The sequence below is a fragment of the Equus quagga genome, chromosome 13 (assembly GCF_021613505.1).
Source record: "Equus quagga isolate Etosha38 chromosome 13, UCLA_HA_Equagga_1.0, whole genome shotgun sequence".
NCBI lineage: Eukaryota > Metazoa > Chordata > Mammalia > Perissodactyla > Equidae > Equus > Equus quagga.
Genome location: NC_060279.1, coordinates 5733009 through 5752541, shown reverse-complemented (window position 1 = coordinate 5752541; position 19533 = coordinate 5733009). Strand labels below are relative to the sequence as shown.

The window sequence follows — 19533 nt, the reverse complement described above, 5'->3', positions numbered from 1 at the left end:
TCCATGAAGTTAGACATTAAAGAGATTTTTAAAAATATAAAACAAAGCCACTCTTCTCACTAATTTGTTTTTTGGGAAATATAGTTATTTTTCTCACAAAAATGGTGTTTATGTTAACATGTAAAGAATTTGTTGTATTTGAATTAATAAATATTTTAAAATTTGTTTTCTAATATAACATTGATAGGTATACTTCTATAAATAAAAGCTTTTTACAGTTTTCAATAATTTCTAAGAGTTAAGGGGTCCATGACACCAAAAAGTTATGAGAACTTCTGGCCTTAGAATAAAATCCAAACCTCTGTATATGGTCCAAAACTTCCGTCATATGGCTTCTGCCAACTCTCCTACATTCTCTTCTGTTTCATGTCCCCTCCACCAAAGGAACCTTGCTATTTTACATTTCTGTACCTTTGGTCAGAGCTCTTTTTGCTATGAACACTCATTTTCCTCCAGCTCTCTGTCTAAAGTACCATCTCCCAATGCCTCTTGGGACATTTATCTCTGGTAATTCTCTTTGTCATAAATTCTACTTAATATAAAATTAATATAACTATTCCAGCTTTCTTATACTTATTGTTTGCATGGTACATCTTTTTCCATCTATCTATTTTCAACATACCTGTGTCTTTATATTTAAAATTGGTTTCTTGTAGATAGTATATAATTGGATCCTGTTTTATTAATTAATCTAAAATTTCTGCCTTTAAATGGGAATGTTTAGTCCACTGACATTTAATGTAATTATTAATAGATTTTTTTAGGTTTACTTTTTTACTATTTATTTTCTATTCTTCTCCCTTCTTTTCTTCCTTTCCTTTTCTTCCTTCTGTTGGATTAATTAGATATTTCTAAGAATCCCATTTTAACTTATTCATTGGCCTTTTAGGTATATATCTTTTCTTTTATTCTTTTGAGTGGTTACTCAAGGACTATGATTCTCAAACTTTAGTGTGTAACAGAATCACATGGAGGGTCTGTTAAAACAACGCCTTTTGGTCTCCATCCGCTACGTTTCTGATTCAGTGGGTTTAGTGTTGGTCCTAAGAATTTGCGTTTCTGACAAGTTCCCAGGTGATGATGCTGCTTGTTTGAGGACTATTCTTTGATAATCACTGTTCTAAGGATTAAAATACACAGACTTAATTTTCACAATCTTTCTTTTAGACTTGATGTTGTACCACTTCACATAAAATGTGGAAATTGTTTAATTGTGTCAGTCCATTTACTCTCTCTAACCAGGTTTATGCTAGATTTCTGATATATATATTACATGTACATACATTTTAGAATTTACAGTACAATTTAGTTGTAATACAATTACAATACAATACAATTTTTGCTTTAACTGGGTATATGTATTTTAAAGAAATTAAGAGGAAAAAATAGTCTGTTGTATTTACCCACGTATTTACCTTTAACTATGCTTGTCATTTCTTCCTGAAGATCTTAATTCCATCTTGTTTCATTTCCCTTCAGCTTAAATAACTTCCTTTAACGTTTCTTGAAGTATGGGTTTGCTCACAACAAATTCTTTTAGTTTTCTTTTATTTCAAAATGTCTTTATTTTACTGTCATTCCTGAAGGATTTTGTGCTGGACAGAGAATTTCAAGTTGACTGTTTTTATTTTTCTTTTAGTACATTAAAAATGTTCAGCTGTCCATTGGCGTCCATTTTTCTTATGAAAAGTCAGTAGTCATTGAAATTGTTATTTCCTATGTACAATGTGTCATCTTTCTCTGGTTGCTTTTGAGATGGTCAGTTTATTTTTGATGTTCAGCAGCTGGATTATATAAAAAGCCCAGTTGTTTTCTTTAGGAAAAAAAACAAAAGGAATCCTGGTAGAGATTTGTTGGCCTTTTGAATCTAAATTTATGACTTTCACCAAAATTTAGAAAAAAATTCAGCCATTATCTCTACATATTTTCTGTCTTACTTTAGACTCCAATTACATGTATGTTAGACTTTTTGGTATTGTTTCACTCTGCTACTATTCGTTGTTTTTCAAGTATTTTCTCTTCTTTCTTGAAGTTGGATAATTTCTGTTGATCTCTCTTCGGATTCACTGACTCTCTCTACTCTTATGCCTATTCTGCTAAGTCTCTACTGTGAATTTTGTAGTTCAGATGTAGTTTTTGGTTTGATTACTTCCATTTTATTCTTTTTTACAGTTTTTATTTCTTTTTTGAGATTTACTATCATTTCATTTATTTTGAGCATATTTTTCATTCATTAAGCATTTATGAAAGTAATTTTTAAATCTTTCTTTCTTAATTCTAACATCTGTGTCATCCAGGGTAAGCTTTACATTGATTCCCTTTTGTCATGTCAATAGGTCATGTTTTTCTGTTTCCTCATGTATCAAATACTTTTGGATAGAATCCTGAACATTGTGAATGATATAGTGTAGAAATTCTGGAATTTGTCATCTTATTCTAACGTATATTGATAGTTTAAATGCAAGCAGGATTTAGCAGTAAACTTGCTAAATTGATCAGGTAATCTCTGTTTCTACTTTAGGAGGTGGTAACTCAAAGCTCAGTTCGTTTCTTTTAATCTTAGCTGCCCTTCTTGGAGTCTGCTGCATACATGAATGCTTCAGTTTTCCCAAGATTTGAGCAAAGCTTATACACAGAATTCAGGCTTCCTTCTCTGGCTCTTGTTTTTTATGGGACTATCTATGTACTCACTTTCCAGTGGCTGTGGTTCCAAAACTCTTATCTTTTAGTTCTTTAAGCTTTCTAATTATGTGGATTTTCAATCAGAGTTTCCTTGCAGACTGGTTTTCCCCCAGGCTAAACACTGTAAAAACAGGGAACCCACTCAGTGCTTCCAGGTAATTGTGTTTTTATGTTTTTTCTAGAGTTTGTAGTTATCTGTGAGAAGGTTGTTCCAAAAGGAGCTACTCAGCCATAGCAGAAACAGAACTCTCCTTTTTTTTTTTGCTGCTTATATTTGAAAAGGCTACTTTTATCATGAGAGGAAAATAGTCACTTATGTGTTTTTCTACTCAACTGCCTTTATTTTTTTACATTTGCTTTAAATTAATTTTGGATTAGTTTGCATATGACATGAATTAAGTATGAAATTTTTTTCTCAAATCATTAAGCCAATATTTTTTAGTAAGTCTTTTTCCTTTCTCTAACTTTAATTACCTCTTTACAGTTTGCCAGTGTTTTCAAATTGTGCTCTGAAGAACCTTAGAATTCCTTAGACTTGCATTAAGCAGAGCTATGATTATATGTTTCTTTGGTTATTCCTTTTATTAATTTTATAATTTAGCAAACTATTTATTGAACACCTGCTACATACCAGACACTATGCCAGGCACTGGAGGTACAATGACTACTAAGATGAACATGGTCCTTGCCTTACAGATAATGTCTAGTGAATTTTATGTATCAGATTTCCACAAATGCATCCCTTTTTCTTATTAAAACTTGTAGAAAGACAGTGAGATTTAGAGACCCAATAACTTTGTGATTTTAGGCAAGTTATTTATCGTCCTTAAACCTTGATATATTCATATCTTTACAGTGGGATAGTAGCCCCAGTTTGAAAGTATTTCCTTAAGGATTAAATGGATAATTTCATATGAAAGAGCTCAGCACCCAATAATTGTTAATTTACTTTTTTCCTTCCTAACTCCTGGCTATATTTTTCCTGTCGATAAAAGATTTGGAATTTTGGTTAACGGTCCCATATCCAATGTCATCTGAGTCTTTGTTACAGATTTCTAGGAGACTATCTAATTTCTCTTTCCTAACATTCTGTTGACAAAACTTTCTCAAATGTCTTTAATATCAGGAGACCATGTTGCTTAAGCCAAAGGCTTTATCTCCGGTCCCAGGGTCTTTGATCTCCTTTAGTTCTTGACTATCCCTATATTCTAAAAATTTCCTTCTGCATTTGATATTGTGAAACTACTGTAGTATTTTTATTCTTTATTCTCTTGCACATCTCCTTTTACATATCTTTCTTTATTAATTTTCATTCTTCAATCTCCAAACTTCAGATATTTTCTCAAAACTCACTCCTGTCAGCTCTTTTTTGCTTTGGCCCTTCTTTTTGTTAAACAAGCAGTCATCCATTCTCATCATTTCAGCTCTAACCTCTCTGTACCCCTCATTACATCTCTCTAGCTATTGGAGTGCAATCCCATATCACTAATTTTGTGTAAGGAGTTTGTTCATTCATTCTTTGATGATTTTTTTCAGTCATTGGATATGCTGTCTCCTCAAATGCTGATCAGTGATCTGCTCTAAAATTCTGTTTCTATGTGCAAAATAATTCAATGCCGTTTCCTTAATTTGGTGTTTTTTTTCTTAAAGGTGCTATCGTTCTTCCAGTCAACAGAGACACAACCTTTGTTCCTTCATCTTCACACTCGGTGTCCAGTTTCGTCCTGTTACTTCTTGTTTGGAAATGTCGTAAATTCGTTACTTCTCTCTTTGTCTGCCGCCGTCCAAGTCCAGTTGGGATGCTAGCTGATTCCACAAAGCCTTTGCTCTTCTTACTATGCCTTGTTCCTTTCTTCAGACCAGCTTGCCCGTCATTATTACATTAGTCATCTCCCTAAAACATTACTTTTGTCCTGTACTCTCCTGTTCAACGTTTTCAGTGACTTCTCCATTTCTTTTGACAGTGTTTCCTTTTGGAGTAAAAATATTCTGATGGAATCCCAGTGTTGACATAAATTATTTTAATTATAATGCAACTTAAATATGTCCAAAGATAAAACTAAACATGCTCTTTTGCACATACAACTGTATAACTAAGACAATTTACAAATTCATTACAAACAAAACTATAAAATGGATAAAATTTAAGTTAACAAATTAATGTGGCAAAGGATATTTGCAAAACTAAATTACCAAGCTCAACATGAATGTTGTACAGACTGCTCTGAGTTCAGCATGGGCCTGCTCTATTCTTCAAACTTCTGAGAAGCCTTTGTCTCTATAGTATACTATGATATCATTTGGCCTTCACTTGGTACAAATGTATCATTTGAGAAATAGGTCTGTCCTCCTCTTCTTTTTCCATCCCTCAGCCTGCTGGAATTAAAATAGTACTACTTGACTGCAGTAAGAGAGTAAATAAAAATGCATATTCATGCACTGATACTACTTGGTGACTTGGGGTTACAAAGTAAGCATCCAGATGATCTAGAATATTGGGGTGGGGGGAGACAGAGAATTTTAGTTCACTTGAAAAAAAGAAACTTAGAAGATTTTGTGCCAAACTAACGGAATCTCAAAATCAGACTCAGACCCCCAGAGTCTACAGACCCCACTATAAAAGTCACTGATCTGTGGGAAAAAGACCTAATTCCTCATGTCGACACCCAAGGCCATCATCAATTCGGATTAAATCTCTTTTCTTTTTCAGCTTTTGTGTGTTTTTTTTTAACACTAAGTCAATGTGTACATGCTCACATTTTCCCAGATCTGTGCTTGTCTTCCTTTCTATCTCTGTCCCTATATAATCCCATCTATCTAAAGCCTCTGAAGACCACCAGTTCATGCTCTCATTTTCCCTTGAAACTTCTGGCCACCTCTTCAATTTTAATTTGATCTTTCTCCTGCTTTGAACTCCTCCTTTGAACTCCTTCTGTATCTGGTACTTTGGCATTTAATTGTTTTTTGACATTGTTTTGTTTGACTTTTATGTGCTCTGTATCACTAGACTCAGGGGCCTTAAAGGAAAAATTTCCCTTAAAAGTTTTTAATCTTCAGGATTGTTGTTGATATTCCTGAAGCTCTTACTAAGTAAATACATGCAATGCTCAGTATTAGGGATTTAGTTTCCCTGCAGAAATGTGGGGTTTCTTCCTATAGAGTGTAAGCAAAGTACTTTGATGTAGAAAATTTGCATTTCTAAGAAACTAAAATGCCTTAGAAATTTTGTATTTTTGCACCCACTTGTTCTGTATTTTCAGGACTGCTGGGGAAGATCCTGATGGCTATCCGAGATGCAGGTTTTGAAATCTCAGCTATGCAGATGGTAAGTAGTTTGCAATGAGTCATAACTTATTGAGGAATTGTGTTTTTTTTGAAGTATGCTTTAAAATGTTTTACATTGAATTTTCTGTGTGCACTCTAGAACTCAACACATTCAAAATGCAAAGATATATTTACTGAGCTTGATAACCTTATAATCAAAAATGTTTTTCAAATGATTTTACCCATGTCATCTTTCACCGAGAGAACTAATATTCAAATGGTACACCTAATTTAAGCTTATAAGGTAGGTTTATACAATTCCTGGAACTTTAGCTGCAAAATAAATTCAGACCAAAATAATGTATTTAGTTCTTACAAACACAAAATAGAATTAAGGTGAGTAGTTATAATGAGTTTTCTCTTGTCTGGATTCGTGACTAACAAGAGAATGGAGGAAGCGAATCAGTTCAGATGTTGTCCCTGCCCAGGGCCCTTTGTGGCCTTCTGGACGTTCCCTCAGGACCTTCTTTGGGGTTAGCATGTTTCCGTCCCTCTGTTGGCAGTCACACCACTGGGTGTCCGGAGCCCACCATCATTCGCAACTGCCCTGCGGACACGTTTCCAGGAAACCTTCCTTTGAAGAAACAGCGTCCTTTCCTGCAGGGCTCATACCTTTGTGCTGTACTCACCAGTGCATTTGATGAGAATTGGGTAAAATTACAATGTTTGAAAACCAGCAAGTTTATGCTGTTATGATAGGGAAATATTGATTTTGAAGCCGAGAACTTTCTTACCAGTGAAATTTATGTGCTCTTTTTTCTGAAAAGGAACTGCTTTTGATTTTTGTGAAGTCTTAGGATCATCTGAAATCAGAGGTCAGGGCACTAATTGGGGTTCTGCCTGTTTTGTGTCCCTGATTGGTGGGACTGCCTGTAAGTCAAAAAAGGTCAGAAATATGAACTAGTTTGCAAAGTCATCAGGCGCAACTTGGAGATTGATGAGGAAGTTGATATTTGAAGAATGTTACCTAGGACTATAAAGAAATTGTTAGCCAAACGTTCTCAAAGTGTTAGTTTGGTGACGTATTCACAGGATTGTAGAAAGTAAGCCTACTTAAATAATATTCATTGTGGAAATTTTAGATTTAAACATTTAAACATCTAACTCTAGGCCTACAACCTAGTGATTGGCCATAATAGGTGCTCAGTAAAAACAAGAATAATAAAAAAAGAATTAATCAAACCTCTGGTTGAGGCATGGTAGTTTAGTGGCAATTGCAGACATTGATTTTTAGAGTCAGAAGCTTTGTTTCTGAATCATGGGTCAGCTACTTTCTAGGTCTGTGACCTTGGCCAAATTTTAAGCATTCTTATCTTTAGTTTTCTCAGCTAGGGAATGAGAACATTATTATTTGCCTCAATGAATTATTTTGTGGATGAAATGCAATAACCCTACACAATGCCTTATATAGAATTTCCAGGGCAAATTACTAAGTACTTAATAAATTATATGTTCTGTTATTATTTTGTTGTATTAATAATACACGTTGTAGTATAACAAGTAAATAATGCAATTTACAGTGTCGACAAAAATAATCCATAACCAATCTATAAATGAAAATTTGGGTGAGTTTATTCTGAGCTGAAATCTGAGGACCGTGGCCCGGGGCCTTTCTTCCCAAAGGAAGAAAGGGCACCAAGGAAGTGAGGTATACAGAGTGGTTATATACCCCCATACGGGACGTTTCACATATGATTGAAATGACCCTCCCACGATAGTCACAAGATTGCCCTGTCAGCACAGCGCTTGATGGACACAGCAGGTAGTGGGTCTGCTCTCTCGGTGACCGGGCGTAGCAGGAGGCAAGTCTATTGTCTTGAGCTGGGTGGTCACAGGTGAGCGCAGCAATCAGTTTCTAACCTAAGGAAAGATGCTTAATCCTTAAAGAAATGCCAACGTTGGGAGGGGGAGGGAAGTTACACCTTTATGTCAAGGGCCTTTTGCTCTTGCCATGGGGAATCTCTAAAGCAGATATACAATGCATACTCAAAGGCCTTGGTCAGGCCCTTTTGGAAAGACAAGGTCAGGTCAAATTAGGTTTACAACAAATGGCTCCTCATATACTCCAATATATCCTATTACTTGCCATTTTATTTGTCAACAGGATAAAACTGAAATCAAACAAAATTCTCTCTCTGTGATAGTTATGTTGCCTATGAAAATAAATCCTCCTAGTTTGAATTATTGTCTGAGTAGGCATAAATTCCTCAGGGATCTTCAATCCTGGCAACAATAAAGAAGGAAAGTAAGGGGGAAAATAGATTGGAAATTCTGAGGCTATTTTTTAAAAAATTTAGGTTTTAGTTCTTGAGACTCTAGAACTTAATGAAACTTTATTTCTAACTAAGTTTGAATCCAGTCTGGATAAGGATGAATCTTTATGGGCTTATCTTGTGAGCATAGTCTTACAATTCTTTTTGAAGAGTAGTAGGAATTCCAGATGACTTGTATAAGTGCTTTATTATGATTTTCTGAATGCCTGTGAGGAGAAGGGTATTATTTTCAGCACCTTTTACAAATCTGAAATACGAATCTGAAGTACTTGTATTTAGTAATATTTCTTTGTTGTGACACTGATCTATCAGTAAACAGCATAACACTGTGTATGTCTTTTTTTTTGTATCAAGAATGAGGTTTTATTCAGAGAGAAGTAGAGTCTTAGCCTCTTCTGTAAACTGGGGCTATTAACAGTACTGATACTGCTTCTGTCGTAGGGTTGTTGTGGGGGTGCAGTGAGATGATGCATGTACAGTGATGAGGATTTTTAGGCTGCTTAATTTTAAAATGGCTTATGATGAGGATTTTTAGGCTGATTAGTTTTAAAACTACAGATGAGATTCAGGCTCCAAGGAGTGGAATTTGTTTGCCCCTTTGTTGGGAAACATTTACATTTCTAAGGGAAACCTCTATCTGTGAAGATGCCTCCCTCTCTGTGCCAGGAAGAAGGGGGGATGGTCTTATCTCTAGAAGCTCTTAATCAATGCCAGAGGCAAGAACTTAAGTTGGTTACTGTCTGGCAACCTCATGTAACTGACCCTCCCCCCCACAAATCCTCCTCTGTCTTTAGCCGAGGATAAAATTCAAGCGGTGACTTCTGCCATTTACTCAATCCGGTTTGATTCTTATCTAAAAGTTGTGGGACCGCCAAATGGCCAGACCAAAAGGGCACTGATACCATTTTAACTTTTTTACATATTCTTTGTCTTGTAAAGAGATAACTCACATACCTATGCCTTAAATTTAGCCCTAACCCTCAACTTGGGGCAGCAGCAGGAGCTCTGACTGCCCGTGGGTCCTGTCCCCACGCACCAGCCCTGCCTGCCCATGGGCTCTGTCCCCATGCCAGCGGGGGCAGCAGAAGCGGCGGCAGCAGAAGCTCTGACTGCCCATGGGTCCTGTCCCCATGCTATTCTATACTATTCTCTAAATAAAAGAGCACTACTGCCAGATCTTAAGAGTCTAAGAAATCTTTCTTTCGACTCCTAGGCTCACCGACCCCGCATCATACAGGACCTAGAACAATGCTTGACACCTTAAGTACTCAATAAATGTTATATATTTTTATTACTGATGAGCTGATCTTTAATAACATTTTTTCTTCAGAGTGTTTAATTTATGCAAGGTTTACATTTTAAAGTAAAGAAAATATACCCAAGAAATCATAAATTTTGAGTACTAAGTGTGGCTCATTTTATTCTCTTTTGTTGATTGGCTGCTTCTTATTTTTTTTTAAATATAGTTCAACATGGATCGGGTTAATGTTGAAGAGTTTTATGAAGTTTATAAAGGAGTAGTATCTGAGTATAACGTAAGTATCAGATTAAAAGTAAAGCATTGGTACTGAAAACAATTTGTGCTCTCATATCTTAGAGATCTCAGTACAATTTATAATCATGAAAGTATTCCTTAAAGTACTTGTGATTGTTCCAGTTGCCAGCTTATCATACCCAGTGAGTGAGGCATTCTTATCCCTGAGAGCCAGTGGATCAGTTTTAAAAATATGAAATTGTTTAATTTATGAAACAAAATATACAGGAATGCGAAAAAGAAAAAACTTGCTGACATATTGACACATGTTGACGTTATATATGAGGTTTACAATATTCACAGAGTGGAAGACTGTCCAAAATACTTTCGGAGGATAAAGCAAATCATTCTTAACATTATCCTATAACTCCATAGCAGTACTTCATAGCTACTTCAATGACACAAGTGCAGATAGATTCATCTGAAAATGTGGCTGAGCCTGAAGAAATAAGACTTAAAGGGAGTTGTTCAGAGGGCAATGAAATACGTTCTCGAAAACAAATGACTGCATTCAAACGAGCCAAATCTTGTTCCTTAAAATAACACATAGTAGATATTTAATCAAAGTCAGTTTCCTTGCCCTCTTTATCAAGGTATCTTAGATACATTTATGCTGGTGGGCTGCCTCATCACCCATGTTGTTTTATAGAGAGTTTTGGCTTTTCTTTTTGCATAAAGTTCCCTATTCCTGACAATGAGACTGGAGTACCCTCTCCTCACGTCTCTGTGCCCTTTCCTTCCAATCTACCTTAAAAAAGGAAAAACGCACTTGTTACCGAAGCCACTGTGTGTTCACCTCCTGGCAAGTTAACTCAGACTCTCCACCAGAAGTAGTTGTCTCACAACGTCAAGTATATTTGCAGCAAATAGGAGACCACACAGAATCATTTCCAAAGTCATGGCTTTCCCTGAACAAAGGGGAGCAGGGACCTTTTATTTCAGATGGGGAATGAATCTTCAAAAGGGAGAGATGGGTATCTGCTTGCACAGGCTCAGCTGGAAAAGATGCTTCCACATATACTGCAGGTTGTGGTAATAAGGCCTAAGCTCCTCCTGGAGAGATCTTAGCATTAAAAATAAGGCAAAGGTCATAGGTGTAGCTCTCATGCTGAGGCTTGGTCAGTCTGGGTGGTTGGTGATTGCATCTCCTTAAAATAACAAAAGGAGAAAGGAAATTTGGAAAACAGTTAAATACTTCCAAACCCACCCTTGAGTTCCTCCAGCAATTAGTCAGTGACTATTGGTCCAGGAACTGGCCTGAGCCTTCATTTTATTTAGCTCTACATCTTATTTAGCTCACCAGTAGTGAAATACTCTATTTTGCATTTGGCATGTTGGTAGTGTTCCACCCTTCTTAAGGGGAACCAGAGTGTTTTTCCTTTTGTTATAGCTTATCAAACTTTAATCTTACCAGCTTCTTCATTTTAAAGCTATGCCTTTTCTTTTCTTAAATGGAAGATTTTAAAATGTGTACTTTTCTTAACATCATTTATTCAACCAGTCACAACATTTTTCCATTTCTTAAATATTTCTTTTATGCGTTTTCTTTTATTCAATTTGATTTAAAAAAAATATGGTTAAAAGCAGCCACTTTTATTAATTCACGTTATATTATAATTTTTTTGTATGTAAGGTAAACTCATGGAGACATATCCCACAGCAGCCTTGATGTTTAGTCATATGTTCATACACTATCATGTAGTATTGAATTTGATAACAAATAGTAGTTGAGGGCACTAGTGTTTTGTGTGTATATCTGAGTTAGGCCATATTTCCCTTTGGAAAGCAACTTTTTAAAAAAAAAAACCTCATCTCTAACTTTTAATAAGTCTTCTGTTTTGTACTTTAAAAATACCATACATGCGATTTCTTTTGTGTAATACTCCTTTACTCTTCTGATTTTTGGATCGTGGGATTCTGGAGGCAAGGATAAAAATCACTGCATAGATGTGTCATTTCCCCTAAGAAATCTTGAATGACAGTAGCAAAATCATTAAATCATTCTTTAATGTCATCAAATCCTGAGGGTCACTTGCTGTTGTGATTGTGTTTCCTGATGGGGCTCTTCTTCCTCATGATCGTTAATATCCAGGATTGAGTTTAAGTTCAAAGAAGAGGTAATTTTAAATGCTGCATGCCACTTAATTGTAGGAGGGTTATCCAACTACGAAGTAGGGCCTGTAAAAATAATCTTAAGAGGCAATATAGTCTAATGGGACAAAAACATGATTCTTGCTCTGACTTTTGGTGCAAGACTTTACCCACCTTGTCTTCAGATCTTTATTTCTAAAGTAGATGATCAGCTATAAGATCATATTAATGGTTCCATCCATTTTATTATGCTAAATTTAAAGATATGTTGGTGTAAGGGTGTGAAATGATCCTCTTAAATGTAGCATATAGTGTAACTAGTACAGTGTCACTGACATTGTTGTACAGACATTGTTTGGTAACTCAACTCTGGTTCTAGGGTTTCCCACATTACTTGCTTCAAACTGTAGACCTTTCCTTTTTTTTGCTTGTGGAGTGAGATGCTTGGTTTAAATCCCAAATCCACCAGTTTTGTGACCATAGACAAGTTATTTACCTTCTTTGAGCCTTAGTTTACCCATCTATAAAATGAGAAGTAATAGCATTATTTCCATTTTATAGAATGGAATGCTATATAGTGATATGCAGCATTTCATTTTCTTTAAATGAGATAATGTAAAGCAGTCTCACATATTGAGAGTACTCCACAAATATTAGCTATTGTTGTATTACTATTATTATATCTGATATAATTCTCTGTAGTAGATTCCATCTTGATCATTTACACGTATATTTGCTGCCTCAGCATTTGCAATCATGAAAAGGTAATAATTTCTGTCTCATAGTGTAATCATGGTCCAGTTATTTACCACACATACATTGAGTACCGACTATGTGCCAGGCAATGTGTTGGATACAGGGATGTAGAGATGAACAACAAAAAAGCGCACTACCTGCGTTCATGGAGCTTGTGTTCCGGTGAGGATAGACATTAAATCAAATGGTTCCAGTGCAGCTGCCTGAGGAGAGTACTCAAGGGCTGTGGAGGAAACAGATTCTTTTTTTGATAATTTTTTACTTAAGTAAAAACCTAGGTGACTTGAGAATGAACTGAAGAGTCCATTTTTTAAGGAGTATGTTACGCTTTTGATGGAGCCCTTTTTTCAACATGTTTTTTATTTTCATTTTGTGCAGCCCTTTATGTTTGTATTTTTAATGGTATTTGTTATTAACACTGAAAAAGAGAGAGAAAGAGAGACAAACGAAAGAAAGGAGACAAAATTCAACCCTCTCTTTTTGGATAATGTGTTCAGGCCTTCTACCCCTACTGAGAACTTGCCTCTTGACATTTATGTGTAGGCAGTACTTCAATATCATGAGACAGAAAATCAGCCTCAACATAATTATCCATAAAAAATAAATTACAGATGACCTTTGTGAAATAGCAAACTGACTTCAAGGGAATACATCTAGGGCTTCTAATGAGTAGGGTTCTGTGTACCATATTAATTATGAAGTCCTTTCTCTTCTCTTTTAACTTCTGGCATTTCTAGTGGATGTGATGACTGAGTTGGGATTAATATTTGAATGTTCTGTAGTAAACTATCTTTATTTTACTTTGACATTGTGTATCATAAACCCTCCAAAGTCATTCAAGTGGCCCTCCGTGATCTGTCCACATCTCTTGCTGCTTTCCTACAGTCTCCCTCAGCTCCTAACATCCTGGCTCCTTTACTGGTCTTCATAGACCCCCCACCTATACTTCTGCCTCAAAGTCTTTGTATTTGTTTTCATTTCTGCCTGAAGTTTTCTTCCTCACTTAAGGGGAAGAGAAGTACATTCATTGAGTCTTCCAGACACTACGAGGGGCACTTTGCTTTGACCATGGTTTTCGTTATACTGCTTCACATGTGGAGTTAGAACCTTAAAATAATCTACTTCTATTTCCCCTCCTATTCCCTGTGCTGCTGTTGGCAGACCTTTTACTTCTCTATATGTTATAAACCCTGCAATACACTTTTAATATTTTTGCTGCAAATAATTATCTTTCACAGCAACTAGAAAAGAAAAAATGTATTTTATATTTACCCTCAATGGTAAACATTGTTTACCATTGTTTTATGCAAATCCGTATTTTTTCCTGGTATTATTTTCCTTCCATCTGAAGAACTTCCTTTAACATTTCCTATGGTATAGGGCTGCTGGTGGTAAATTCTCTCAGATTTTGTTTGTCTGAAAAAGTTATTTTTCCTTCATTTTGAAAAATATCTTCTTACCTGCGTATAGGACTCCAGGTTGACAGGTTTTTGTTTTGTTATTTTCATCTTTATCTTTGTTCCACTGTTATATGCCTTTTTTTCTTTTTGCTTTTTTTTTAAGAGTTTTCTGTTACTGATTTTACTATTTATAACTGAGTTTTTGTTTGTTTTTTAGCCAATTTGATTATAATGTGCCTTACTGTACTTTTCCTTACATTTATCCTCCTTGTATTTGGTTGGATATGTAGGCTTATGGGTTTCATCCATTTTGAAAACTTTTTAGCAATTTATTCTAGAAATATTTTTCTGTTCATCACCCTTTCTTCTCTTCTTCTGGGACTCCAATTACACATATATTAGACAGCTTGAGATTTTCCCACAGGTCATTTGTCTTTTCATTTTCCTTGATTCAAGTTTCTCTCCATGCTTGCTTTTGAATAGTTTCTATTGCATGCCTTCCAATTCGTTGTTCTTCTGCAGCACCTTCTCTTGTTCATCCCATCCAGTGTACTTGTCAATTCAGATGTAGTTTTCATCTCTAGAAGTTCCATTTGGGTCTTTTTAATATCTTTGATTTTCTCTGCGTCATTCCTATGTTTACCTTCTACAATTAATTCTATAATTATAGAATAATAACTTATAGAATAAATAATTATATAATTACTTTAACTGTAAACTATAATTGATTTTATGAATAGTTTATAATTATATTTATATTATATAGTTATGCTATTTAGATAATTAAATATAAATAATATTTATAAATAACTAGAAAGTTATAAGTAATAACAAATTGTTTTTCATAAATATATTTATAAATAAAATTTCATAACATAAATGACTATAATTGATTTTATAAATATTAAATGTGATTAAAATATTTTATAAATCAATTTTCTCTATATCATGTTTTTTTTAGAAGGAAATAATTCTACAAATAATTATTTATAGAAGGCAATAAACAGCTATTTAAACAGTCTTATCTAACTATATCATTTCTGTCGTTGCTGGGTCTGTATCTTTTTATTGAGCTTTCCTCTGGTGATGGTTCATATTTTCCTACTTCTCTGCATGCCTGGTAATTTTATTGGATGCTGGATATTATCAATTTATAGTGTTACATGGTATGTCATATTCCTTTGAAGAGTGACTTTGTCCTGGCACTCAGTTAAGTAACTTGGGATCAGTAGGGCCGCTTCAAGACTTACCTTTAAGCTTTATAGGATGTCTACAGAGCATCTCATATCTAAGGCTAATTTAGGCCACCTACGATGGTGCAGTCCCCTTCTGAGGACTCCGTCTGATGCCCTGTGTATCATATGAGGGCTTTTCACTCCAGCTCTTAAAAGTGCAAACTTGGGGTGGCCGGGGAAGTACTGCTGTTGGATATCTGGGCTTGACTCTGTCAAACAGCTCTTTGTGCACCTGCCTTTGCTTTGTCAAATGTAAATCAGATAATAAACATGGGTCTCTTCTTAAGTTTAAAAAAAAAAAAAGGTGCAAACTTGTCCCAGCCTTGTGCCCTCTCTGTGAATGATTTCATGTACTGTTTTCTGGTAGTTCTTTTCTCGGCCTTCAGTAGTTTCCTCTATACATCCACAGACTCAGCCAAACACCCAAGTGAACTTCTCTGCAGATCCCTGTAGCTACTACTCTCTTATTACTCCTCCCACCCCCTTGTATTCTGTCCCACGGGTTCTAGCTACATTGACCTCCCTGAACCCCAACTTTTGTCTCTTTTACTGAGAATTTTGGGCTCTGTTGTGTTTCTTCTCCCGTCCCGCTGTCTCGAAACTGCCCTCAGGCAGTAAGATGGGGCAATCATACAGCTTACCTTATGTTTCCCTTTTCTCGGGGATCGTAGTACCTTGCTGCCTGTCATCCAGGGTCTGAAAACTGTTGTTTCAAATATATTGTCTAGTTTCTAGATGTTTAATAGAATAAATGTGGTCCCTGTTTTTCCTCATTGCTGGAACTCATTATGATTTTTAAGTCTCTTTGGAAGGAAGATTTTCGAATTTATATCTTTAGAAATGTTCGTTTGATAGTACTGTGTTCAAGAGGAGAGAGCCCCATGAAAGGAAGATGTACTAGAGGATCATTTCAAATAGCGGAGATGTCAAATGGCAAAGCATTACATTAAAATGGTGGTAGTGGTAGGAATGGTGATGAGGGAACATATCTAAAATATATTTTTGCAGGAAAAATAGAATTTGGGAACTGCTTGGCATGCAGGGTAGAAGAGGTGGGGAAGAAGTCAAAGATAACCTTAATATTTTGAGATTAGTAAAATAGTGGTACAATTAAAAGAGGAGGAGTAAAAGATTATTAAATTCTATTGATTTTTTTTTTTTTTTTACTTGTATGTTATGCATTATAGGAGATGGTGACAGAAATGTATTCTGGCCCTTGCGTGGCTATAGAGATTCAACAAAATAATCCTACAAAGACATTTCGAGAATTCTGTGGACCTGCTGATCCTGTAAGTTATTGTTTAACATATTAATGAAGTTTGTTTTATCCATTAACTATCTTAACAGGTTTGATAGTTTTAGTTTGTTCTTTAAAAGGAATAATGCAAAAGTGAATATAATAGACAAAAGTTTTTATTCCAAATAGCATTTCACATAATTTATTTTTTATGTAATATTCAAAGAAAAAGTGAAATTTTTATTTGCCTAGTAACAATATAGAATGGGCAGAAGCATTTACTGTAGCATTTTATTTTATTTTATTGTTTTTTTTCATGCTAACTTGTCTGGTTAAGTAAATTTATCAAGCTCTTTGTTAGAAATTATCTAAGGCATTAATTATCCTTGGACATGGGGTGGCTGTAAATGAGGCTTTCAATGTAAAGAATATTGATATTGTGGCCTCATACCAGATACAGAAATAAATACGGGCAGTGAGACTTATGTGAAACTCGATATTCTCTAGTATACCTTTCAATTTGGGTTGGTTTTCAAGTGGACATTTGGTGGTGAGGGGAGCAGAGATGGGCACAGGGGTGAAAGCAGGGGTAGTATTGGGATACATATGGGAAAGCTCGACGCAAATGTTTTAAGCAGGGTAGGATTATGGGAACTATTACTGATTTTAAAAATGAACTATAATTCAAATTTACTCTTTCATTTATTTCGCTGTCACTTGTAAATAATTTATTGAAGATGAGCAGCCAATTCCATTTAGACAACATTTATTGCGTTCCCTTCGATGTAAGATAGTTAACAGCACCTATTAAGAGATCAGCTTGTATGAGACTGCTGCTAGAGTAAGCGCTGTAGGGGAGAAAAGTACACCTGTTCTCAATGATGGACGAGAGACAGGAAGAGACACCTGTAAAGACCTTTTAGAACACTTGCAGAGCAACACACAAATAAGGACTAAAATATTGTTAGTTAAGGTAAAATACAAATGTTGAAAAGTTGTTTAGTAAAAGGAGCAACTAATATGACCTGAAGGTAATTGAGAAAATTTTGTTAGAGGAAGAGAGATGTACACAGGGATTTTAACGGCAAATCAAGGCACAAAGAGAATAAGAAAGCTTTAAAGTATGTACAAAGGCAACAATGAAGGAATTGCAAATTTGCTCTGGTATACAGCCAGAATATTTGCTTGGCTTCAATGGGAAATGGATATGTGGAAGCATGAGGAAATATATTTTCTTAGAGGAAATAAGGTGGAGAATGCTAATAGAGATGATTATGGGATGCATTGCTTTAAAACTCAGTCTGAAAATAGTGGATTCGGTATAATTAGAATCCCTTATAGTAGGAAATAGAAATTCCTTGCATTTAGCTTAATTTTGAGTATACTGAATTATCCCTTTGATGCAACAAGAGTGAACTAAATTGGAAGAGATTAAAGGCAGGGACTTTCAAAACAGAAAGGAGCAGACCTAATGACATCAGTTGAGAAAGAGTCAGCAGGACCTACTTTATATGTTTTCAGGGAGAAAGAAGAATAGAAATAAGTACTATATGTTGTAAAAGAGCGATTATTGAAATGTGATTCTGCTATAGAGGACATTAGAAGAAAGTGGTGATCATGTTGAGTGTTTATTGAATATTAATCATAAGAAATTAGGAAGAGATACTTTTAGTCTAGATGAATAAGCAGATCTTGGTGTTGGACATTTTTATATCTGTTTTCTGTTTGATGACCAAGAGGAGTTTTTGTTCATTTGTTTTTTAAGATAATTAAAGTTGTGAGTGATCAACTGGCCAAACAGGGGTGAATTAAAGAGATAAAAACTAGAACAAAAAAAGAATGAGATGAGTTTGTTCATTCTTTTGTTCATTCAATAAATATTTATTGAATCTGTGCTAGTATTGTGAATGTAAAGACAGAAGCCTCAAAGAGCTTACAGTCTATGAGTGGACAAAATATGTAAGTGGCCAGTTTCCACATTCTCTGGCAATTGTATTGCTAGATGTTTGCACTGGAGACTATGGGAGTCCCAAACTATAGCACTCAGCTCGGCTTGGGGATGGGTGATAGGGTCAGGGGAGACTTCCTAACGAACCTGACATCTAAAGAAATTGTGAGGAATGAGTAGAACTTAGTTAAATGAAGAAGGTTGGAAGTGATGCAATTGAAGTTATAGATGTATAAAAACAGCATCACTTTTGGGCTGCCCCAAGCTCTTTATTTTTACTGTAGCTAAAGTACAAGGCCGTGAATGACAGAAGATGAGGTCATTGGGGAGTTAGCAGGTGAGTAATCATAAAGGATGAGTTCTGATGATAAAAATTTGCTGATTCCCTTTATTCCTAGATATTTAATCAATGAACATTTGTGCAAGGAATAGTATGTACAGGCTTACTGCTTGGTCCCATGGCTGGGCCATAATAAAGATGACTAGAACAACGTATCTTTCCTTAAGGAGCTCATAATCTATGAGAGCTTAGTTTGGAAACTCTTTCAAGGTCCTAAGTCTTTCCTCATTAAGCATAGCTGAAATTACCCTGTTTTTTTTTTAAGTTTAGTTATTTATGAGCCCCTTATCACATTATAGAAAGTTGTACCCCAGAGATTTTAAAATTTGGTACTAGTTTAACATATAAATTATTAACAGTGGTTGTCTTTGAGTGGTAGAATTATGAATGTTAAGTTCTACTTTCCTATATTTTAAAAATTTTCTTTAAAGTACTTGTATTACTTTTATAATAAGAAAAATACTTTTTATTTTATCATAAAACTTGAAAGTGAATTAACTTTTAAATGAGGAGTCGGGAGTGATGTTGGGCTGTTTCTCCTCTTGAGTCTTAGGTCCTGAATTTCTAAGTACAGGTACAGAATTACAAGCAGAACCATGTGCCTTTGACGGGTCTTTTCAAATCAGAAGAAATACCATTAGTAGTTATAGTCAAACTATGCTTTAGAGACTGTAAAATGGCTGTTTCAGTTTGATTTCAGACTCCATTTGGTT

At 35.2% G+C, this 19533-nt stretch overlaps 1 protein-coding gene across 2 annotated transcripts in view; it reads left to right on the top strand.

The window, feature by feature from the left end:
- The window catches only part of NME7 (NME/NM23 family member 7), a 232761-nt gene that overhangs the window by 118466 nt on the left and 94762 nt on the right, over nucleotides 1–19533 (top strand). For both annotated transcript variants that reach the window (XM_046681670.1, XM_046681671.1), the window contains exons 8-10: nucleotides 5943–6007; nucleotides 9746–9814; nucleotides 16483–16584. In XM_046681670.1, the coding sequence (XP_046537626.1) occupies nucleotides 5943–6007; nucleotides 9746–9814; nucleotides 16483–16584 (236 nt within the window). The remainder of the gene's footprint in view (nucleotides 1–5942; nucleotides 6008–9745; nucleotides 9815–16482; nucleotides 16585–19533) is intronic.